The sequence below is a fragment of the Patiria miniata genome, unplaced genomic scaffold, assembly GCF_015706575.1.
Source record: "Patiria miniata isolate m_02_andy unplaced genomic scaffold, ASM1570657v1 HiC_scaffold_3, whole genome shotgun sequence".
Taxonomy (NCBI): domain Eukaryota; kingdom Metazoa; phylum Echinodermata; class Asteroidea; order Valvatida; family Asterinidae; genus Patiria; species Patiria miniata.
In genome coordinates, this window is record NW_024037069.1 from 20,282,449 (window position 1) to 20,306,904 (window position 24,456).

At 41.7% G+C, this 24,456-nt stretch overlaps 4 protein-coding genes across 5 annotated transcripts; 3 read left to right on the forward strand and 1 right to left on the reverse strand.

The window, feature by feature from the left end:
• The first annotated feature begins 110 nt into the window (after positions 1–110).
• LOC119737334 (scavenger receptor cysteine-rich domain-containing group B protein-like) lies at positions 111–7,253 on the forward strand. The gene is made up of 7 exons (XM_038211609.1): positions 111–1,193; positions 1,728–2,063; positions 2,671–2,825; positions 3,705–3,888; positions 4,117–4,290; positions 4,738–4,908; positions 5,602–7,253. The coding sequence occupies exons 1-7, from the start codon at positions 1,091–1,093 to the stop codon at positions 6,144–6,146; spliced, it is 1,668 nt and encodes a 555-aa protein (XP_038067537.1). The 5' UTR covers positions 111–1,090; the 3' UTR covers positions 6,147–7,253.
• LOC119737336 (phosphatidylinositol glycan anchor biosynthesis class U protein-like) lies at positions 6,590–16,580 on the reverse strand. Its single transcript, XM_038211610.1, has 11 exons — positions 16,413–16,580; positions 14,646–14,710; positions 13,852–13,986; positions 12,671–12,774; positions 12,305–12,405; positions 11,991–12,094; positions 10,940–11,100; positions 9,765–9,908; positions 8,687–8,811; positions 8,072–8,214; positions 6,590–7,384 (listed from the first exon to the last, which is right to left on the reverse strand). Exons 1-11 carry the CDS (start codon positions 16,540–16,542, stop codon positions 7,271–7,273), a joined length of 1,326 nt encoding a protein of 441 aa, XP_038067538.1. The 5' UTR covers positions 16,543–16,580; the 3' UTR covers positions 6,590–7,270.
• Positions 16,581–16,817: 237 nt separating this feature from the next.
• LOC119737338 (UPF0711 protein C18orf21 homolog) lies at positions 16,818–23,634 on the forward strand. Of its 2 annotated transcripts, XM_038211612.1 has the most exons (5): positions 16,818–16,963; positions 21,052–21,092; positions 21,748–21,953; positions 22,494–22,663; positions 23,278–23,634. In XM_038211612.1, the coding sequence occupies exons 1-5, from the start codon at positions 16,845–16,847 to the stop codon at positions 23,486–23,488; spliced, it is 747 nt and encodes a 248-aa protein (XP_038067540.1). In that variant the 5' UTR covers positions 16,818–16,844; the 3' UTR covers positions 23,489–23,634. The 2 variants fall into 2 exon arrangements, with proteins under 2 accessions (XP_038067540.1, XP_038067542.1); XM_038211614.1 differs by lacking the exon at positions 21,052–21,092 and having other exon boundaries at positions 16,849–16,963.
• On the forward strand, positions 18,620–20,528 carry LOC119737337. Its single transcript, XM_038211611.1, has 2 exons — positions 18,620–19,279; positions 19,717–20,528. The coding sequence occupies exons 1-2, from the start codon at positions 18,835–18,837 to the stop codon at positions 20,028–20,030; spliced, it is 759 nt and encodes a 252-aa protein (XP_038067539.1). The 5' UTR covers positions 18,620–18,834; the 3' UTR covers positions 20,031–20,528.
• Positions 23,635–24,456: the final 822 nt, after the last annotated feature.

Genomic DNA, 24,456 nt, shown 5'->3' on the forward strand with positions numbered 1-24,456 from the left:
TACCAACAAGACCTAGCTGTTAAATAAATTAGATGTTGTGGTCAGGTGATGCACTTCTCATTCCTTTTTTTTTTTGGAGGATTACTCGTCATATACCTTTAAAATAAAGAAAACAGCGTTTTTATGTAGTTGTAAATGGAGCTAATGTCAGTTGCTTGCTGCGTCCTCCGAGTAAAAATGCTTGGAGAGCGAACAAATATTGATCTACATTAAGGATTCACTTTGGTGTTTACCCTAGTTGCCGTTGCCCATTACAGTAGGTTTGCCAACAAAGAGCTCGCTCAAGCGTTCTGGACAACTCGGCGGTTTGTTGACTGCACCTTCACGGGGGATCGACTTCGGGCAGCCATGATAGATCTATTGATCCAGTTAACGCTGTAGATGAGCTGTTTACAACGTACATGTACATAATTATGCGTGTTCGTGGAGGAGCTACAAAACCCGCAAGACAATTACTTTTGTAAGGTGTTTGGAAGCCTTATTCAAGGAAGCCTTATACACGCCCGCAGTGACGTACAGCAAGATGACCAAGCAAACTATAACAGCTTACACGACGAAATGAAATAACGACGGCGGTTTAATTATAATATTTGAACATACAGTTTCTTATAGTCTGCAAAAGTAATGAGTGGATGGACGAACTGGATGGTTATTTGAAGACGTCATCAAAAGCAGTTGTAAAGAATGCTTAACCGTTTTGATGATTGAATTGAGATTGTTTTGGACAGCTTGTGAGGACTGCAAAAGGACAGCGTGCTTTCGGATTATTACCATCAACTCGCGATGACATGAATGTTATACAACGAAACAGGATGTGTAATGGGGAGCTTTCATGGCGATTTGGAATATTTATTGTCGTTGACGAATAAACAGTGACTTGCTAAAGCAAGGGAGATAGCTCCATGATTAAAACCAAACTTGCCCTTAGATTGGTAATGTGACTGGACTGACAAGGAAGCATGCTTGTTGGAAGATGCGGCTGGAAGGCGGCAGAGGCTCAACTGGACACGAACTCAATGGAAAGTCACTGCAAGTTTTTTTGAAGTTTTAGTCTTATTCTGGGTTGAAAAGTGACAAGGAGAAAGTCGTCATGGGTGGGACGCCATCACGGACTCATGGTCTCAGACTCGGGATGTTAGTTTGTTTATCGATTTTCTGGACATTTGGGTTAATTTCTGGAGAAACTAATCCAGGTAAGATTTCTTTTTGGACTAATATGACAAAATTTCAAGAGTTACGTCATTTTCACAAACAATATGCGCACACTGTATGGCCTAAAGCAACATTTCGAAATGGAACGTATTCGTAATTGCAAAAAAACTAGAACTTAAAAAGTGATTACTAAACACACAAAACAGAGTTTCCCTAATAAACATCACAAACAACTATTTTACCTCTTAAGTTGAGAGTCTGACAAATCCTTTTTTATATTTTTTAATTTGACCATATGCTCTTCAATAACAGTTCGCGCCGTGTTTCTATCAGTAAGATTATTTTGGTATTAAAAGAAATGCAGTGAAACTTATTTTCAGGACAAAACTGAAATTTCTTCTTCCACAATTCAGTAGGGCCTAACCATAGAATTCCAGCAACATCACTCCATGACAAATTGATTTTCCAAAAGAAAGTCGCTTTCAGCGTTAAAACATTGGGGTATTTTAATTGATGTTAATATAGTGATGTTAAATTTAGATTTTGTTTTTAAATTTTATGTATTTTTTTGACAGACCAGCATTCTGTCCGACTGGTGAGCGGCTCGACAATCTACCAGGGTAGAGTGGAGATTTACCGGGACAGCACCTGGGGTAGAGTCTGCGACAACGGCTGGGACATGAACGACGCGTACGTGGTGTGCCGACAGCTGGGCTACGGCACGGCCAAGAACGCCACCTGGGGTGGGGATTTTCCCCCGGGGAGTGGGGCGTACTGGATGGACAGGGTGAGGTGTGAGGGTGGGGAGGAGGAGCTGGACCAGTGCCCCTTTGACGGGTGGGGTGTGGTGTCTGGGTGTCAGCTGGGGGATACGGCTGCGGGTGTTGTCTGCCAGGCTTACGATCAAACAGGTAAGATGACAATTTCCTTGATTACTCTAATCATGATTCAAACGGTGACAAAAGAGTGTAAAACATGGTAGGAAAGGAGTTGACCGCAAAAGGACTGTGGCCTTGCATAAGACATTTACTGCTTGATTGTTGTCCTTATGTAATGAGTGCTGTTTTGATTTTTTCGGTTCCAAAATGTTGATCTTACTCTAAATATATACACGTATAAGCGTCATATTTCTGGTTTTTAATGGCAAGCAGTCAATAACGCTGGCCTCAGTTTTCTCAGAAAAAAATATAGCCATGTTTCTGCAGTCGTAGCTGTTTCATTTCGGCTGGCAGAAACACAAATTGACAGCAAAATACATTCATGGGACGTCACAACATTAAATTTAAAGTAATTAAGTATGAAAAAGCAAAATAACCTTTCCAATGTTATTTCCTGGAGTATATTCCTGATATATCTTGTCTTTGGTCACTGATTTATTAATACTAATAATACATGTAATTATATTAACGGGTTCTTGTAAAGCGCTTTTAATTAAGATCAAAGCACTTTACATCATTATACCATCTCAGCTCCCTAGAGATTATTGATCTGATCTTTTTCCCTTATTACTATTAATAGACGCCGTAACGATTCGCTTGGACGGTAGCAGCAATTCGTACGAGGGGCTTGTACGCGTCTTCCATAGCGGTGCATGGGGCACGATATGCAGCGACCATTGGGGTATTGAGGAGGCTAACGTGGCGTGTGGACAACTTGGCTTCCAGGGAGCTCAGGTGCGATACAACTTTTTTAAGCAAAGTTAGAAAATGAAAATTTTGTTTCTTTTAAATGTTGAATAATAATAACACCGAAGTCTTATATAGCGCACGTATCTACCAACAATTAGGTACTCAAGGCGCTCGGAAATTATGTCTATTATTAAAGAAAGGTAAATAATAGTTTATGAGAAATATGAGACCCATTATGTAGCACCTTTAGAAGGGTTTACAAGGTACTGCGGCGCATATTGCAGCCACTGCCAGAATCACCGGGGCAAACGATAAGCGATACTGGGTTCTTTAACGTGCATTACACAACACACAGGACCTACGGCTTTACGTCCCATCCGAAGGACGAAGCAATAATGGTAAAGTGCCTTGCTCAAGAGCACAAGCACCATGTTCCCACGGTCAGGATTCGAACCCACGAGTCGAACACCGTAACCATTGGACCACAGCACCCCACAATTTTGAGCCACTAACGGTGAACTTGCCTTCCATAAGATTTTCGTTGATAAGTTTTCAATAAAAACGTTCATAACTGGTATACCAAATTTTCGATTGTTTTCAAGATATCTTAACCCTCAGAAATTGGTTACTGTCTAGATAAGATAAATGGTGTCCATTGAGGACGACTCCTGGCAAGCTCCACAGACGAACGATTTTACATTCATTGCTTATAAAATTACGTCGGTGAAGGGAGAAGCCCAGTATTGCGAACAAACATCATTCAACCATCGAGTAAAAACAGCGCCTTTTATATTTGTTTTTACGTCTTGAAGAAAAGTAAATGGCTAGATTCAGTTAATCGAACGTCTCTGCCTTTTGAGTCGACAATTCGTTCCAGGAATCCTTTAAAATAAATCAAATGTTATCGAAATGTTGACATTTAAGGTGGCCATCGACGCCAAGACTCTATTCGGCGCAGACTTCACGGGCCCTGTTTACATATCAGGGCTTCGATGTCACGGGACGGAGACTAACCTGGCTCAGTGCGCACGAGACGGATGGTTTGACGACTTGTGCAGCGGCCACGACTGTGACGCCGGGGTCATCTGTAATTCAGAACATACTCCAGGTAACTTTGGATTCTAATTTCTAAAAAGCTGATAGAGAAACTGTATAATATTTCAGACGTTTTCAATGTTGAGTTTTATCCCATATCGATGACTTTTTTTGCAAATTTTAATGTTTAGATTCTTCCGCATTGTAAAGTTTCCCCGCACAATTCTGAAGATTGACCGCACACAAAAATATCAAGCATGTATCTTTCACCCGTGTTTTTGTTTCTCCTACCATGTACCAGCGGACGGAGACCTTCGACTGACGGGTGGTAGCACGGCGTGGGCCGGCCGGTTAGAGGTCTACCACCTCGGTGTCTGGGGCACCGTGTGCGATGATGATTGGAACGAGAACGCAGCCAGAGTTGCCTGCAGACAACTCGGCTACGACGGAGTAGAATTGTCATCAGACAGTACAGGTCAGAACAACAAACAGAGATAGACAAACTGTGCAGGCATAATACGGCAAAATCAACCACATTTAGAAGTTAGTTATTACTCTTTTATGTTTAACACTAACAATGCATGCACGAGAGGCCTACCCATGCGTAAACATGACGTCCCTGTTGAACAAAAGGACAACCCTCAAAGATGGATGCAGCGCAAACAATCTATAGAGAGAGTTGCGATCACCGATCTGCATGATAATGGAGATCAGTGGTAGCTACATGAGAGGTACCGATTTTGGACGCCATATTTGGTCCAAGAATGAGGAAATCTATCTGAGTTTGACCTATCAGTGCGTCCAAATATATACTTGTCGCTACTCTCTCAATGTACCGGTCGGGTTACAATGAACTGTTTTTTTTTTACTTTTGCATAATAACCGTATATCGCTCAACCGACCAAAATAATTATTTTCCCAGATTACGGGATTCACACGGGAGATATTCTGCTGGACAATCTCCACTGCAGGGGACAAGAGTCCCGCCTGACGCACTGTCCGCACAACGGCTGGGGAGAACACAACTGCCTGCACTCAGAGGATGTTGCCGTGAGCTGCGAGACAGATAGCCCGCCTCCGGACCCTCCATCCGGTGAGCAGAAAATTGCCATTGCTAAAAATGTGACCAATGAAAAGGATCGATCCATTAAGCCCCGCCCACTGCACTCATGTGTTGTTACAACACGTGTGCTTCTCCGAGTCTTTTTATTCTATATCTATGAATGCCACACCTATCTATGGCCACACCAGATGCTCCAGAAGCGCGCGTCATACGCGCATGCACGCACGTATATGTTTGACATAAATCACGGCTGTGATTGGTTAAAAGCGTCACTGGGCGGGGCTTATTAGATCAGTCTATTGTTTACTCAGCACATCAATTTTTTACTATCACATTTTTTCAGTAAGGAGAGTCCCCCTCCTCATTTCCAACGGAAGCAACTTTTTGTACAACAATTTTCGCTAGCAGGGCGTATTTTTTGGAAGACCAAATGAAGTGACAAGGGTAGAGGTGTCTAAAAGGTCATGAAAAAGGTCTCTTCCGAAGGACGATAGTAGAAGGGGAAAAAATCGACATGAAATTTAAATACAGCATCAACGAACTTTAGCCCTACTAACAGGGCTTTTAAATGCCTCTCTTGGTGACTGTAATTTTTAAGACCAATTTAAAAAAGGGAGCCATTTGCAGCCCTATTTGTAGTGCTATAACGAACTTTTACTGACGATCATGTCAGACAAGCGTGTTTTACAACTGTAACTGTAACGTTGATTTGTTCTCGAACAGATATCATCTCCTTGCAGATGAGCTCCATCATTGGGATCATTATAGCATGCAGTGTCATCGTAGCATGTGCCTTAATGATCCTTCGGTACATCCACCACCGGCAGAAGAACGCGCTCACTGCGCACCGTAACCGGGTCCGCTCTCTGGACGTTGCGACCCCGACAGACTCCCTCCGCTACCCGATACCGCGGGGCAACTCCGGGCTTTTCATAGTCAACGGGATACAGATTGATCCTAGTCTACCACCGCACGCTCTGGAGCCGCCAGACTACAGCAGTAGCCCGTGGAAGCCGCCCGAAATACCGCAGGAGCCCCCGCCATCTTACGAGGCCACGGTGGCTCATTATCCGGACGCTCGCACGGACGGCGTGTCCTCACCGGTCGCACCGGATTATTCTTGCGAGACGACTTTACCGAACACTGTCAACGAACCACGGGAACTCGAGCCCAACCCGTATCAACAGAGCCACGAACACGGTGAACCAATGTCTCGGTTTGAACCGACCAGCACGCCTCCCAGCAGTCCCATGCCACCAGTGGATTAACCAAAGAACCTGAACTTTTAACTTTCAACCTAACTTTTTCTTGGGCACCACCCTGATTCTTTCAAAGGAGAAGACAATTGCACATCATTTGTTCTTCCAAGTGCCTCCAATGGGCACCAAGTTCAGCGTAAAGTATCAGTGACTGGGCACTGCCTCACTCAATTTCCAAATTGAAATATCCCCAAAACCTCTCAGTGGGTTGGTTTTGAAGGCTATGGGGGCATGTGTTTGCAAATGCTGTTCGTAAGATGGAATTTGCGTCGGGGCCGATGTAACTCAATGAATAATGCTAATTGTTCAAGTAAAGGAGGAAGACTGTCAAGGGGCACAGAGGAGATCCTTTTATCCCATCCAAAACCAAAGAAATTTTGATCAATGCAATTTGGTTCACAGGAGTGCTCATGAAATTGCTCTTTTTAAATTATTACCTTAAACTTCGGTCATGTGCTACAAATTAACAATTTTTATTTTCTCTGTACAAATTTTTATTCTTTAGAAAAAGATTATGCAGAAACTTTCCGTCCATTGGTATCCCAAAACTAATTATATTTACAAAAATTAACAGAGTGTGGGTACTAATTCTGTGAATTCAAACTTTCCACTGACTGATGGCTTTCCTTCCAGTGATATTTTTGGAGAACGTCATTATTATAAGTAAGTTTTGAAGAATGTTATTTAATAAGCTGTGCGGCAATAAGCTGTGCGGCAACCCGTGGTCTGATTGTTATGTTTTTGATATCAAAAGATGTGCAAGGCTCGAGGCTAAAAATTCATAACAGCTCGGGTCGCAAAAAAAAAAAATTCAAGGCTATCGCAAAAAAAGTTGAGGGGGGGGGGGCAGTTTCCGCCCCCCCCTCCCCCCGGCCCTTTTAGGGTTAATGACTACAACAGTTGAGCAGTTATGGTCCACGGTCCCAATAGAGAACTTGCACACTATGACATTCCATGCTCCTTTTAAAAAAAAACATTGTGCAATGTGTTTCTACAAAATTTTTAACTTTCATGTCAGAGGCTCAAGTTAATGGAAAAAACTGCTTTCGAGTTTGCGGATTATTTTAAATGTGAAAACTTTTATAAATATATACAACAGTTTTTATTGTAAGACGACATTGCCTGTATGCGTTTTACTGCAATACTGCCTGTTGAGTATTTCCATCCTTGTCTGTTGGCTTCATTCCATTAACCAGTGCAAACTCCCGCTTCAAGAAGGCATACAGGACATCGGTGGCAAGAAAGATCTATAGAAATGAGAGAATCAACAATCACATTTTTGCCAAATTGTTCCCGTCAACTGAATGGGGACAGAACCAGAGCAAGTGAAGTGTTTGAATATGGGTTTATCTGCTCTGTGCACAAGCATGCATTCAACGGCCAGAAAAGAAGAGTTCGGGGAGAGACTGGTTTCCGGTTCATCCACTGCGTACTTCTAATGATCCAAAGTTATTGGTGGCGGGGATTAGTCTAGGAGACCACCGCAAGTTTGATTTGAATGCATACACGCGCCAACGATGCCTGACGCTCACGTGAAGACACTGTGGCTGATAGCTTTGGCACTTCCAGGAAGTTGTGAGTATTTCATGCAACTCAAAAGCTCTCAAAAGTGGCCAAAAAACGCCCTTTTTGGGGGTGCACGAAGCCCATAACCTGTACAAATCCATCAAGCAGGTGCTCACGGCATGGTACATCAGTGTTATTACCCCAGCCCATTGTTTTGACTTGTGACTGACTTGTGATTTGCCTTGTAACCTAACTTGTGACCTGACTTTCGACATGCTTATCATTTTAATTATGACTGACTTGTGATTTGACTTAGGAATCAACAACAATTCTGCCCCAACATCACCTTTCAAAGTCCCATCCTTGAGCCGCCCACTAAAAAGAAATGCTGAACATGCTGAAAAACCTGAAAGTTTCCTGCCTCTTACCTGGGCGGTATTGTAGACCAGAGTGAAGGCAAAGAAGAAGTTGGCATTGGCACTTCCCGAGTAGATCCACAACTGCCACAAGATGGGAGCCAAGATGGAGGACAGGACAAACATGACTCCCACCACAAGACTGTTACGTAGATCTACAAAATGAAAGAGAAACTAACGAAATGGTTGTCCAGATTTTATACAGAAAGGTCTGTGTACTAAGCTCTGCATCGGCTAGACTCATCTTCTATCAAAGGTCATTTTCAGATCTAGTGGCTTACTTTACAGCATAGGCTCTCTTGAAAACACTAACATCAACTCAAGAAGAATCGCAGTAGTAGCCCACAACTCAAGCCCGCCTAGATGTTTACGAAACCTCGGCTTCTTCTTCAGTTCAGCCTCATCTCTGGCTTTAATTAATTAGATGCCTTCAATGTTTAAATCAAATGAAAATTCTCAAAACATTGGACTGTCCGTAAAGCAGAAAATGGAACCAGTATTGAGCTGGAATACCCTAAGATTCGGGCCAAAAAGTCTCCTGAATGCAAAGCCATAAACGAGGCCGAGGTTTGGAAAATCATGTAGCCAGTACCCACAAGAAGTGCTCACAATACTGGCAGTACTTACAGTAGAAGGCATGAGACCAGACCGGGAGCAGGGCCAGATAGACCGATGTGTCCCCAAATGCTGGGTAGGACTTGAAGATGGCTATAATGATGCACTGAATGTACATCATAAAGAGCGGGTGCTTCCTGTTAACAAAAATAGAAAGATAATAGATAGATTTATAATTCTGCATTCATAATACCTAAGACAGTTTACCCATTCCTATTGGTCGAGAGCCGGTCACGAGGTCAGTCTTTAATGGTTGATTAAGACCGGCTGGCTGGTCTTAAACACTTTTCCAGAGTCACGTAAAATTTGGACTCCTACGAAATCCGGTGCCTTTTCCCGTTTTATTGGTTGAACATTCACCATCCTGACGTAGGCATGCGCAATACTACCAGTGAGTCAGAATTTCTTTTTCCTAAATTCACAATACACTGGCACAGCTGCATGGTGTGCCACATCGCGCAGTACGCATAACCTGCGCGCCAAACTCTTCCCTGAATTATAAGCCATGTAACATCTAACATTTCACATCTCACTTAGAATGTTTGTATAGAGCGTTCTCACTGTGGGCAGCTTTTGTTATGTAAATTCAGAAACAATGAAAAGTGTCAACTCATGCATATTTCAGAAGAACACGGACCTGTCCACTCTGAGGGCACTCTTGTCAAGCTCTCTATTAGGCCAAAAAAAAAAATACTCGGTCTCTGGTCAGACCAAAGTTCCGGAACTGACGCGGGGACGCGGCTTTTTTTTTTGGGGGGTTTTTTTTTTTTTCTTCAAGCTTGGATTGTACGGACAAGGTGGGGTACTATTTTGATTTTGGTGTCCTCATGTACATTGGTGTCCTCCATAATTTGCCTTGGTGCTCTCGATCATTTGCCTTGGTGCAATTTCCCATTCCTTGGTGCTCTTTGGTAAAAAAAAATTGAGGAGGTGCGGCAATAGAGGGCACTGTTGGAGCTACCGCGGAAAATTTTGAAAAAAAAAAAGATTAACGCGCATGATTAAAATCGACGCGCGCGCTGACCAGAGACCGACTTATTTTTTTTGTTGGCCTTAGCCAAGCTGTCACAAATCTGTCAATACTATTTACCTTAGTTTGATGGCCAGTGGCGCCGTGTAGATGAAGACATTGATTTGGTACACCCACAGGAAGAAGTGACGGAAGTGCTCAAACATCTCGGTGAAGAAATACCAGAACAGCCCCATGTTGGGGGTGAGGTTGGGCACTGTAAGGCTGAGGAGATGAAATATGCTCTTGATGTATACAAAATGTAATACAGTCGAATCTCGTTAGTACAAACTCTGTTAATACAAAATTCTGGTTATAACAAACATAAAGCCTTAGTCCCGACTGTGCATTTATGTGCACAATGAATGAGACTGATGTTCCTCTTAATACAAAATTCTGATATAACAAACAATTTGGCTAGGTCCGAAGAGTTTGTATTAACGAGACTCGACTGTAGATATAAAAGTGTCCTTTACTAAATAAACCACAAAGGGAAAACTGAGTTTCCTTTTTAAGAAAAAACTTGGCTACAGCCGGCAATTCCACATGTGCCAACGAAAGCAGCTGAATGCACTGCCAATGAAAGGTGTAACCAAGCAATTTGGACCAAGGCTATAGAGTACCGAAGTGAATACATCACGCGCACAATTATGTGTGTAAAAGACATTAGCGCGGGATTCAGCCCATGAACCAACACACCTGCGTACTCCATTCGTTTGCACTACACTTCCCGGTTCAAAATGACGTCACACTTCGGTACTCAATTAAGGTAAAAACATTAATGTCAAAAAGAAATTCATTGGTAAAACGTTTGAGTCTATGCTCTCTGGTAGAATGTGTTTAAGATATTTGGAAGAAAAAAAACAGCATTATTTATTTGGGGAAGTAGTGCAAACTCACTGGCCATGTAATGAGTAAATCTGACAGAGAGAGGCGAGTTCTTATTTGCAAAAGTACATGTCAATGCAAATGTTCAGCATCACAGCAAAAATTGGTACTGCAAATTAAATGAGCACATTTTGATAAATAAAATATCTGACTGCAAATGTTTCATGACATCAAATTCACATGAAATATGAACCATATTACGGCCAAGATTACGTCATCCAGTGAAAACATTCATTGGCACCCCAGTTTTCATCGGATGACATGTGATACCATTCAGCATGATACCATTTCAAAAACATTATTCTGGGAGCTAGATAAGCAGTTGTAAAAAAATCCCAGGCGACACACCACAACAGGCTGGGACTTACATGCAGCCGTAAGTGGAGAAGAGAAAGTCCCAGGAATCCAGCATGAGGAAAGACAGTCCGTGAAGACATCCCAGCCAGAAGATGAACATCACGGTAGTGGAGATGTAAGACTTGATGGAGGAGGAACTGAGGTAGGAGACAACGGAGGATCCAGTCTGAGCCTAGGAGAAGATGAGAAAAAGAGAAACAAATTACCTTTTATTGATAACCGTGATCAACGTGAGTATAATTCTTTAGTGGGAACATTTAATATTATTACCCTGGTCAATTGAAGATTTAGCCATGCCCTTCACTAATGTAATTCATTAGCACTTTACATATACATACTCTGAGCTTGCAAGAAGTCTAAAAGAATGACCTCTTGCTTGCTAGTGCAGACATCTTACAGTTTGGCCATGGCTAGTCTTTAGGCAATTAATTTTGCAACTCGCCTGCATGTGACCTCGAGAAAGTGACCAATCAGCGGGCGCCTTCTATACGCGCGACCCCGTGTGTGATGCGATCTCCCCACACACGTAAACATTACACTCACGATGAGTAGCATTTTACTAACAGTTTTGATAGTCAGTGTCGTGTTGAGGTACAGGTTGTTGTATTACAAAAACGTGACATCAAAATTGACCAAATAAAATCTTAGTCCAGATTTCGGAATGAAATGATGTCACAAACTTCTATGTATACTTAGATATATCAGACGTTGGACCAGAGACAGAGAGGGTTCTGTTGGACATACTCAGACAAAGCCACGGCCTGCCAGTTTGAAACTGATATAGCAGTTGGTACCACAAGACTGCATTTGGATGTTGTTCCTCTAATGCAACCAGCCCCAGGAACGCCATGTCAAGCTGCCGGGGCAGTAGACAGCAACATCAACAACGTGAACCAAATCCTATATTGGGAATCTTGGCACCCGGACCAGTGAAAATCCACAGCATGCATGCACCTCACACACACCCAGTAGCTTGAATACAGCTCACACGAGGTATGCTCGTAATAGTTCTTTTACAGGACAAACAGCTAGTAGCAAACAGCCGTCTTACTCAAAGTTTACCTTTAAAATGACCAGATGCATTGCACAAGGCACTACCGTCATTGCTGGGTACAGAGATTGGTATGTTGCTGCTGCTAAGGCCAATGTAGCTGCAAACCTGTGCCCTGAGCAACAGTAGAAAATAAAATTCTCAAGTTATATTTCTGAAAACAATTGCGCAACACATAAACATTTTTAGTAAAAACTCAGGCAATGTCTCATTAATTGGGTTACAATAGTCCATCGGAGACAAAGTCAGAAATTGAGTTGCTGAGTTTCATTTAACCTTGGCCCAGATGGAGCACACATGTGCCCTTTTTCAAAGTTGTTCATACCTCTGGTTGTAAACAGAAAGACTGCTGCAACTGCAAGATGAGTCACGACTATAGTGGACTGACCCACGCAGGTGACTATGGTGTAGGGGTTCAACAGGTAACTGGAAAAAACATAAACAAATGGAAGTTGAAAGGAAAACCTGGTTCCTTAATAATTATAACAAAAGACTCAAACTGATTCATGGTCTTTAAAGAAGGCATGCAACAAACCTAGAAATTGACCTATTTTACAAGTTTTGGAAATTGGATGATTTTCTAAAGTATGGATCACCTTCAATCAAAGGAGCACAAAAGTTACAGCTCAATTTCGTACAAGGAAACATTGCAGTATTATTGAGGAACAGAAAGCAGAATTATAATACTCACATTGAAGCTACCAGCCGAGGCAAATCAAGTATATCAGATCTCTTTATCAGAAGCTTATCTGCATCCTTGGAGTATATCCTGTTTTCCTTTGACTGAGTCAAAAGCTGTAAGATCAAATTAAAAAAAAACATGTTTAGCGTCCCCTCCCACTTCCTTTGAGCAGGCACCCTCCTTTTTCCCCCTTTTTTTTAAACCCCAATAATGATAAATTTTAAACAGTGACATCATTTTGGCCTCTTTGTCTGTTGCATCTAGCCCATATAAAGCTGGTATGTCATTTCCTGAGTCCAAATGGCGGCCATTTAAAAAAAAACCTGGCGGCCTTATTGAAAAATAGCCGGATCGGGCGGCCATTTTGGAAGAAAAAAAAAGGGGGGTCTCCTCTTTCCTTTTTTTTCAAAAAGGCAGGGTGCTAAACATCTTTCTTTCTTTTTTTGGCCTTAATGCATAATTTGAAATCCAAACAACGTTAAAACTTAAAAACATACTAAACGAAAAGATTTTAAAGAAAAAAAATAAATCAAAGGGGGACTTTTTAAACAATCACATTTAATTTGTTGCCCAAATTGGCAAGACATGAGGACAGTCACGTAGGGAAACGTTACAAAGAAGAATGAGAATTTCAAGAACTTGAGGTATGTTCAAAATAGCTATTTTCTGAAGGCATTTTTAACTAGAAATTCCTGAATCCTCAAAAATGTGCTTCTTCAATAAATCATCCTCACTTCTCTTAACAAGGGTTCCACATGACTACCCTGCTAAATCCAACAGAGTCCAACGGTTCCTTCTAGCTCAATCCAACAGAGTCCAACGGTTCCTTCTAGCTCAATCCAACAGAGTCCAACGGTTCCTTCTAGCTCAATCCAACAGAATCAAGCTGTGCCTATAAATTTTTAGTTGTCTGCTGGAACCAACAGAGTCCAACTTGGCGGTAATATTTATCAGTGCCCAACAGAATCCAACTCTGAATATGCATAAATTTTGTACCAGGGGTTTACTGCTCAATCCAACAGGCTCCAACGGGTATATGATATAGTTGGATCCTGTTGGATTCAGCAGGGCTAGGGTTACCAGTGAGTTTTCAGACAAACTAGGAGGGTAACAATTTCTTTGATCCTTTGTGATCGGAATGACCCTGAATGTGGAAATGCACATCTGTTGTAACAAACTAACCAACTTACAAGGTACGTCAAGCAGTGTCCTGCCCCTGCATGCAGCAGGCAGGCAGTGATGAGGTCCAGTAGAACGAAGACTGTGGGCACCAGCCATGGTCCTACAGACAGCACATGGTGGAAGAAATACAGCACAAGTGGTGTCTGTAAGAGGAAAAATACAAAATTTAAACATCAATTCATATTTGTGCTTAATTCCACACCCATATGCAGCTTAATCTAAAACTCATATCTAATTAAAACAATGGAGATACAACACCAAGCCTGTTTTTTTTTTTCACTACTACTGAAGAATTGGGGAAAAACATGGTGTACCTCTTTTAGAAGCTACATGTTCTTGGTTCTTGGTTGGTTCTTCTCCTAAATACTCCACGTGGGAGTTTATACAGGAGGCCAGAAACACCGGGGCAAACCCCTTCTCTTAGCGATAAGTGTTTACTGGGTTCTTTTACGTGCATTATACAACACACGGGACCTACGGCTTTACATCCCATCCGAAGGACGAAGCAATAATGGTTAAGTGCCTTGCTTAAGGGCACAAGTGTCCGCCGGCAGGCTCGAACCCACGTCACTGTTGCCTCTGAAACAGCTAGGCCATGACACTCCATCAGAATTTTTTTTAAAGTATTTTTAGGTATTACTACCAATTGATATTGATACCGATAATCCTCTTATAGTTCCGTGTTTTATGAACAGTATTTCTTGTATTTGTCAACAACAATTATCATATTCCAGTTTTCATTGTAGATTTTGCTACTTTACTAATCACTGCAGGTTAAGATACATTATCATATAATACTCACCTCGTGAAATACATCTCCAGCATATGGCGAGATGCCATTCTGTAGTAAGGTAATTCCTTCTATAACTGTAAATAAAGCAAAATCATTGAAACATAATCAGCCCCAATAAATTATAACAATATACCAAAGAATGGAATGTCTCAACTTTGATTCGACACATCATTCATGGAGAATACTGCCATGTTTATATGTTTACATGTAGATGCCGAGCAACGCTGATTGCATACAATACTATCTGTGCTTTTCTCTTCGCACAATACGTGTTACGTAGTGGCTTTTAATAGGAAAGGATGTAGTATCCAAACGCCTCTTCAGCAGTTGAGTACAAAGTCTATGGAGAATCAAGAATTTTATTGAAGTATTTCCTAACAAAATTGGAAATGTTTCTAAGTCCCAGATTAATAACTTTTCAACATTTTTGCAACGACTGACCTTTATTAATAGGCAGTGGATATTTTGCCGGAGATGGCAAACCTTCAGTAAACGTTAGTTTGCCGGATATGCACTGAACATGCGCAGTTACTGTTTTTTTGTACTTAAAACATTTTCCGGTGACAAATTTTAGTCTGGCTCCATGCCATTATTATTATTGTAACTTTGTATTTACAAGATGGTAATCAGACCATTTTATAATTTCGGACTTTATTTCCCTTTAAAAAAAATCCTCCAGAGCCACAAATCTGAAAAAGAAAAAGTCATACTCTGCAATAAAATGTTTGAGACATATTAAAATAATAAAAGAAGAAAATTCTTATTTATTTGGGGATGGGAAAAAAAACCTTAAAAATGTGACGGGGATCAGGATTCGAACTCAGGACATCCCACTCTCTAGAGCAATTGCTTAACCAGTGCACCGATTGTGCTACACAACTTTAGTGGGAATTTAATACATGTTATAATTCAGCCCTATCTTAAAGAGTACAGCGCCCTCTGTTGATATGGATTGCCGCCGGCAAACCTTTAGTAAACGTTAGTTTGCCGGCGTTACCTCCGGCAAAATATCCACTACCTTATTAATATAAAACATGCACTGAAGAAAAAAAGTGGCATCAGGTTCAACAGGTTGTAATATTCTTTCCGCTGTATTATTACGGCAGCCGTAACACTATTTTCAATGGCCATGGTTACTTCAGCATTGCAAGAAAAACATTGCACATCTATATCACATGTATATATACTGTAATTCCAACCAGATCGAGTTTTGGTAGCTCAATTGGATAAACGGACTACCATCATGACCATGCTATGGCTGAAGGTACCGGGATCGACTCTAGTCTAGGATTTTAGAGAATTTTAAAAGGAAACAATGTTGCAACCTGACGCTACTTTAGCGGTTGTGTACAAAGTCTATGGAGAGTCAAGCATTTTTTTAAGTATTTCCTATCAAAATTGGAAATGTTTCTCAGTTCCATATTTATATCTATTATTATAACACTAATTTTTGCATAGAGGTGATCGGGAATGAAGAAAAAGCAGCATCAGGTTGCAAAATTCTTTCCAGTTAAAAAAGTAATGTTACCTTTCTTTACCTACTTTTAGTTTTAACGTTTTAAAGGGTTCCCAGACCAAAAGATCCTGACGTCGAAATTGTTAGATCAGGGAACCAGACGGTCGACTGCCGTAACTATAGCCACGGCGTACTTCCCTGTGCGTACTGCACATGCAGCATGCAGCGCAGTTTTTTTATTTGCCATGTTTGCGAATGCTTTTTTATTTTTTCCTTAATCTTATCTCAAATAACACACAATGCTTACTATTCTTGCTTACCTGATTTCCACGATGTTAAAGGCGTTGATACTTCTACTCTATCTGCTAGCCATGAAGCCAGGGAGGAGTTAAATAGAACAATTCTAACGAAAACTCCTAGAAAAATGGTAAACAACATGGGGGCCGCCATTTTGAAGTGTTTGTTTGTTTGTTGCTTAATCTCCAAGTCAAAAACCACATTTACTCTAAAATTTGGACAAGTTTCTCCATCAAAGTTTCCGAAAAAGAATAGTTGAAACTATTATAATTTTTTCCGTTGTAAATACTGAGTTAAAATTGGTTTTAAATATATCTTTGTAAAAACAGGAGAGATATTAGTCGGGCAAAATTGGTCTGGTACATTGACTCTTTATTGGCGCGTGGAGGTTTTGATATCCAGAGTGCACGTGTTTGCCTATTTGAGTGCGCGCATTACAAACGTAAACAGGCGGAATGGCGGCAGACCACGAACGTGAGCAAATAGGCAGTGAAAAGCAACAAAATTTAAGGTTCCTATGGGCTGCCGGAAATCTCTATGCCGAGAAGAATCCACATCTATCAAAATATTTTATGTGAGTAGGCCAGTATAACATGATAACTATAGAAGTAGAAGCCGAACATTGCCGAAGGCAGCTAGTGTATATTTGACCGGAACCGGTCCCCGATTGTCGATTGTTGCAAAACAAATTGGCGCCGGACAGTTTTTGGCATGACACCTGACATGCCAGAAGCCAGACTCAATGGGACCATCAGTTAGTGCAGACATATAGCTCCATGCTGCAGAATACATGCAAAACAGTCGGGTGCTGTGGTCCAATTGTTACGGTGTTCATGTGCCGTGGTACATGGGTTCGAATCCTGACCGCGCGTGGGAACATGGTGCTTGTGCTCTAGCTTGAGCAAGGCACATGGCACAAATGCAGAATATCCCGCCACTCAATCTATCCACCTCGTAGCCGGCTACGGAGTCACGGTTGGTTGACCTCAATAAACCTTCTCAGCACTACATGTACGTGCGTCATGCTCCACTGCACTCCCACTCCGTATCCGCGTAGCCGGCAACAGGGTAGTTGGTTTGGACTTAAAAAAATTTCAGCAACTCCCATTCCTTTTGTGTTGCTTCGTTCTCAAATAATGGACCCCCACTCAGTATCCGCGTAGCTGGCAATGGACTGGAATTGTTTCTTTTCCAGTGATTCCAACCGCGTAGCCAGAGATTTTAGGGGTGTATTTCCGAGTGGCGCAGTATTCTGCATCTGCAATTACTCCAGGCACTTTACCACTATTGCTTCGTCCTAAGGATTGGAAGTAAAGACCGTGTTGTATAAGGCACGTTAAAGAACCCAGGGTTCGCCCCGGTGTTTCTGGCAGTGGCCACAGCACCTTGTGAACCTTTATAAGGTGCTACATACATGTAATGGGTCTCATATTTCTCATGTAATTCATTCATCTAATAATAAACATAACTCCCAGTGCCTTGAGTACCTATACTCCGTTGCGATCATGATACCTGAATAGGTTTCTGCAACGTAGCTGTACAGATACAGAAAAGAAAGTCAGGCCAACTTTACTAACTCTTTAGCGGACAAGATTCTCAAAATGTCCACAAAGACACAAGGCAAAGATAAGGTTCTCAGTAATTTATTTGGAAAGAATGTAGCAACCTCAGACACGCTACTTCAACGGTTGTGTACAAAGTCTATGGAGAGTCAAGACAATTTTGCAAGTGTTTCCTAACTCAATTGGAAATTTTTGCAATGACAGATCTTCATTGAATGATGTATATGGAGAAAAGCAGCGTCAGGTTGCAACATTCTTTTCATTTATTTCACAAGCCATGTTTGAGGTAATTACTATAATTATGATTGAGAATAATGAGACTGCAGCCAAGTGATTTCAATTTAAAGCCCAAGACTATACTGGTACATGCCCAACTTGTTGAAAAAGATTGACTACTGTAGCTAGTCTGGTGGTATGTGTCGAGGAAATAATATAGAAACAGAGACTGGGTACCAGATGTTTCTTTTGACTTCCTTTTTAGGCAAAAAAAAAAATATTCGGTCTCTGGTCAGACCAAATTTCCGGAAGTGATGCGGCGACGCGGGTTTTTTTTTTTTCAAGCTTGGATTGTACAGACAAGGTGGGTACTATTTTGCTTTTTTTGTGTCCTCACATACATTGGTGTCCTCCATAATTTGCCTCGGTGCCCTCCATCATTTGCCTTGGTGCAAAGGCGCTAATTGGTCGGCACATCAGAGCCCGGTTTACTCTCTGTGAGTTCGGGCCGGTCCTTTTGATAACTACCCACGCCCACGGCAAGCGGCGTTTGATCCGCACTCCAGTGCACCCATTGTAGTTTCAAAGACGAAGATAGCGTCAACAATCTCGTAGATTGATCAGATCTCGATTCGCTCTTCGAGAAGCAGTACATGTCCCGGTCAAGATGTGCGACAAGATGGAGAACAGTCTTAAAAATGACGAACAGCCGGGCCAATCCCACCAAGATAGCACGGCAGAGGTCAAGCGCTCGTTACTCAAAAGCAACGACACCGCACCTTCCATCGACTCTCTCATTCGTGCACGACCAACTCTCCCCCCACCCGCCTCCTGCGATTGCAGTCACAAGTGGTGCATCCGAGAGTGGTCGGCATCCAAGAGCCCTGAGGCAGATCCTTCCACCAGTCGAGCCCCGTATCTACGTGGTCATCTACCCTCCCGGTTCAAAGAAATCTCCTCGGCCATCGCAAGCTACATCAGGAGCAGCGTTCAGCGCAGACGTCGGGTGAGCTACAGGAGTTGGATGGGCCCTTGCGACGCCTCCGTGAGGTGCATAAGGCAGCACCTGCTGAACACCGTACCTGGGATAAAGGAGGCTGCACCCAAACTTGGTAAAGATTGAATCCATTCAATCAAAGCATCTCAATGTTTATGAAAATTTACTTGAAGGCATATTCGGATCTTCTGTTCAAGTTTACTTAGGTGTTATGAAAACAAGAATTCGACGTCTGTTTTACAGTTTGCAGTAAGAAAACATTGAATGTGTTCAGTATCTTAGAATGTGTTTTCCTTTGACCGTTACGTCATGTACCGTACTGAGGTATGAAACGAGCTATTGGTTTGTAACTGGGAACTCTTCCAACATACATTTTAGGCTATAGGACACTTCTTAGAATTTCCAAGTTTGTCAAGTTTTGAATGATAGTCTTCCACCCTTATCTTGGTCGAAGCATTCTTTATTCCTCCATGCATGCCTGGAACTATTTGTAATAAATTTTCGTCAGTGGTTAACAATTTTCCTCTTCTCACTTTTATGTCCCAACCTCAGCTCTATGCACCGTTCGAGGATGGTTGAATCAGCTCACCTCGACAGCCAGACCCGAGCCCAACCTCAAAAGCTACTCCGAGGTGCGAGCTATGATCTTGACAGCCCTCACCCAACTCTCTGAGATCTCCCAGATTTACCCAAGTTACAGCGCCCCTTACATACCGACCTTCATGTCCGCAGCCCGCGCTCTTGGTCTCCAGGCCGAGGCACACCGTGCATTGAACCGCCACACGCGGTCGTTACGCTTCAGAAGACTGTCCGGACATCCGAGTTGCCGTAGACGTCTTTTTCAATCAAAAGCTGCCTCCGTCTAGCCATAAACTGTTCTTACTTCAGTGTGTAATCTAGTAATACATTTAGATTATCTTATTTTTATCCCTTTCAAGTTTAATTTCACTTACTCTGTCCGTCGATATAGACGTTCTAATTTATATTTATTTCATACTTCCATTTTCGAATGTTATTACCATTACTATGCAAAAACTAGATACGAAGTTGTGTCCGTGTTTTATGGAACTTTCTTTCATATTTCATTTCCACTGAGGTCATCTGAGGGATACTTTAAATGATTGTTTAGCATTTACTGGTATTCGAATTGCTGGAGTGTTTAGTTTTAATTTCATCGAAAACTCGTAATGTCATGACCATCGAAAAATATCGTAAAGAGGGCCGACAATTAACCTCCGCCGATATCTTTAGAACATGGGTATAGTGTCTTGTTTCTTCATGCAAGTACATTGTACATGTACTTGTTTTATATTTCATTTTGCGTTAAAAGTGATCAAATAAAACATTGACGTCCATGAATTAAATTTCGTTTCCCAAACACTATTTTTGTGCTCATTTGAGATCATAAACCTAACATTGATTTGATCATATTTAGGGAGGGGGGGGGGGGGGCAGGTTAAGATAACAGATATTCTCATGCAAATGGCAGACCAGAATAAGCGATTGCCATGAAGTAAAGTACATATACGGTCGACTCTCGTTATAACAAGGTCGATGGGACTACCCAAATTACCTCTGTATAACGGGAAAGTTGTTATAAAGGGTCAGTGAAACAAAGAAACACGAAGAGAACCTGAGATTTGGGACTTCAGAATTTGCTCTTTATAAGCAGAACCTCTTGATAAAAGTGCTCTTGATAATGAGAGTTGACTGTACAATGTACATGTACATGACTTTGTATCAATCTTTGGCGGCAGCAGTTTTATGTCGTGCCTCGTTTCGGCATGGAAAGGGAGGGAATTGTTCATTATTTGTACATGTACATGTAGATGCTCCACAAAGCCCCGTCATAATTGTCTATGTTACGTCATTTATGTTTTATTTTAGATCAAAGTTTCATAGAACGTCATCATCAAACACCACTGTTGGTAAGTGGAGTAATTTACATGTATAGCGTTGGCGACTTGAAGGACTGATGGATTATTACAAGGAATGTACTTGTTAGACACTGTTTTCCACTTCAATGGCCTATTCTGCGTACGTTCCTCTAATATTACGGCGGCAGTTCTGCACTTATTAGAGAGTTGTGTTTTAGTGTTTAGACACGTACATGTATTAAAGCCACTGAGTCCTTGTCACTTTTGCGGGGAACTTTCCTTAACGCATACAAAGTCCACTGTATATGTGCCGCAACCCACTAAGGTTTCATGCATCGTATCAAAAGCACACTGAGGTCAGCAACAAACCCCATGTGCATGTAGTTGAGCCCTAGCTAATGCAAAACCCTTCTAAACACCTGTTGATGCTTAATAAATAAGGAGAGTTAGGAAAAATACACTGTCATGTACATGTACATTGTTCATTGAATTTCAATATCGTCGACGTTGTCATTATGATTAACATTATCATCATTATTATGATTAATATCATCATCATTATTGTGGGATCATCACTAAAAACGTAACACCGATAGTTTAATGAATTCTATTCGTGATGCTCTTAAATTATGAGGGTAATCGCCCTCGTCCCAGACCTGGTAACCATAATCGACAAACTTGGACCCTTTCCCTTATATTCACTTAGACGGTCAAGCCGCATCTTCCTTGTACTGCCCCCACTGCTTCAATCTCATCCGGCCAGGCAATCACTCAGCCAGACTCGCCCCGAAGCTTCGCCTCTCCAGACGCATTGCCAACTCCAAGAGGAAGGCGACTGCTCGTGGACTGCTCAGTCTCACCAAACAGAAGGCTAGCCAATTGAAACGATGGGAACAGAGTCAGACCAAATTGGTATGCGTCGGGAAACATTTATTCAAGATTGTGCTCTATTTACTCGCGTCGTGTTTTTGTATACCCCTAGTCGGCGAAATGTTGGCTACCTGAACCCACAGTATGATGTCTTACAAAGTATTCGATGACTCGCCTAGTATTCCCATGAGCTATTTCAAACCGCCCTGGACTTTTCTGCCAAATACCGTACTTGCCTTTCCAAATTCTGCAAAAATCACCACTTTCCAGATATGTTTGTACTTAAAATTTTCAAGGGATATCGAGTCTCACAAACAATACTGGCTGGCTGGGCCTTGCCTTTCTCGGTTTTACAAAATCCTTCCCGTTCCTAGAAGACCTGGTAGATTTCGATGGATCTAGTTCAATTTAAAAAAAAAATGGTGAAGACTTACATTGTACATACATGTATATATCGACTCGGTAGTCGGCTTTATAATAGTGTTTCCTCAAGAAAATGTTTTAGTGAATACACTGTACATGTACATACATTATTCTGTTTGAAGACGTTAATTCGATCTCCGCGTTGTTCTTGACTCCCAGTCAATCAAGTGCCAAGCTTGTAATGCCACGGCTAAGATTCCCGGCAGCAAGCGACACCGCAGTCAACCGAAGCAGGAGGGACGCAGGAAGCTAGCCGCGAAGAGGAGACTACATCAGCAGGAGACGCAGCAAGCGGGAGGACAGGACACCCGGACATCTGTCACACCCAGGTGGGACTTCACTCCAAAGCAAGCCCAACAAAGCAGGTGTGGGGATGGCCCAAAGCCCTTTGATTTAATACGTTTCATTTGAGACTGTTGGATAAGATAAGTGTTATAGTTGTGTCTAGATCCGAGCCAGAGGCAAACATTCTACAAACAGTGCCGGTAGCTTTTAATAGTAAACTTGAATGCAGAACAACAAAAACTTTGAAAGTTTTCTTTAGTTCTGGATCGAGTTTCAATGATACTTTAGATTCCACAGAACGTTTTTAGTGCCACGGTAATCTAAATAAACCTGGGACTGGGATCATGATTGGACTACAACAGTAACAACACTGGAATTTTTTTAACAAAAAAAGATTAGCTGATGATACATAACCCATCTCAGTCCGTTAGCTTATCTCAATCAGTAGAAAGAACGCCACAACAAATAGAGTTTAGATTCTTCCTAAAGTTTTGACCACCATGGCGCAACGAACTTGAATTAAATCATTGAACCGCCTTGCGCGTACGATTTTTTCACATTTTATTTCCATTTACACCACTGTGCATTATTAAAAAAAATTAAAAATAATGACATTCCAAAATAATCAATATTCAGTGATATGTTTTCTCATCCGCAGGAAGTTCGCATTCCCGTTCACCACACCGACAGCGCAAGGGCACCGCGCATCCCCCGGTGTCACCCCTGCCGGCACGCTGTCAGCCTCCGCCAGAAAGGCGCGAAATCTCAACAAGCAGAAGCACCAGCAACTGCAGCGGATGCTGGCCGGGGCCAAGCAGGAGAAGGCCAACACACAGTCACCACTCAAGGATTTCCTGGTGTCACTCTGAGAACAATTTTCCATATAATTGCACCATCACCCCAACTAAACTGTGTCCATTACACTAAATTGAGTCCATCACACTAAAGTCCAGCTTATGAGTTCATCACGAGACATTTGTTCTCTAGTTTAAAGCCATTCTTTTGATATACACGGTCAATAAAAAAACCAAACCGAAACCCAAATATCGCAACCATTGTTTTAGTGAAGTTCTGCATGTAGCCACTTTAAAGCTAGGATATGACAAGCCCAATTCATAAGCTTTCTGTTAGTACAAGAATCATTCAAATCACTCATGTACTTTTCAAGTTACGGAATTTTAAACACAACCATGCATCGTTTTAAAGTTCTGTCCACGGATCACAAAAAGGTAAGTGTTCTTTCAGCAAAACGAAAACAAATCACATTTGATGAGATTTGAAGGTTTGCATGGTGGAAAGATACTAAGACAAGCCTAGTTTGCGGTAGCACCATGTGAATTAATCTCTTTTGTGAGTATGTGTGGTTCTGAGTATGTGTGGTTCTGAAAAGAACCACAAAAGGTTCTTTTCAGAACCACACATACTTACAAAAGGATTTATTCACATGGTGCTACCGCAAACTTATCTTGTCTTAATATCACATAATGTGTGTGAATTGTGTTCGTTGCGCTGAAAGAACACAAACCTTTTTTGTGATCTGTGGACAGAACTTTAAAAAGGCGGTTGTGTTTAAAATTCAGTAACTTGAAAAGTACATGAGTGATTTGAATGGTTCTTGAGGGTTTCGCTCATGGAACTGCTTGCTGCGAAAGGTTGAGCAAGTTTATAAGTTAAGCTTTAAAATATGCTACATAATCTACTCAACCTGTAGCTGTTTTGACTAACACGGCTGCCCATCGGTTGAGTCAACAAGAGTGCTTGGAGTTCGGTTTCTTCAAAATGTACTTATACCAAACATACTACATGTATTTCTACTTACAGTATCTCAACGACCATG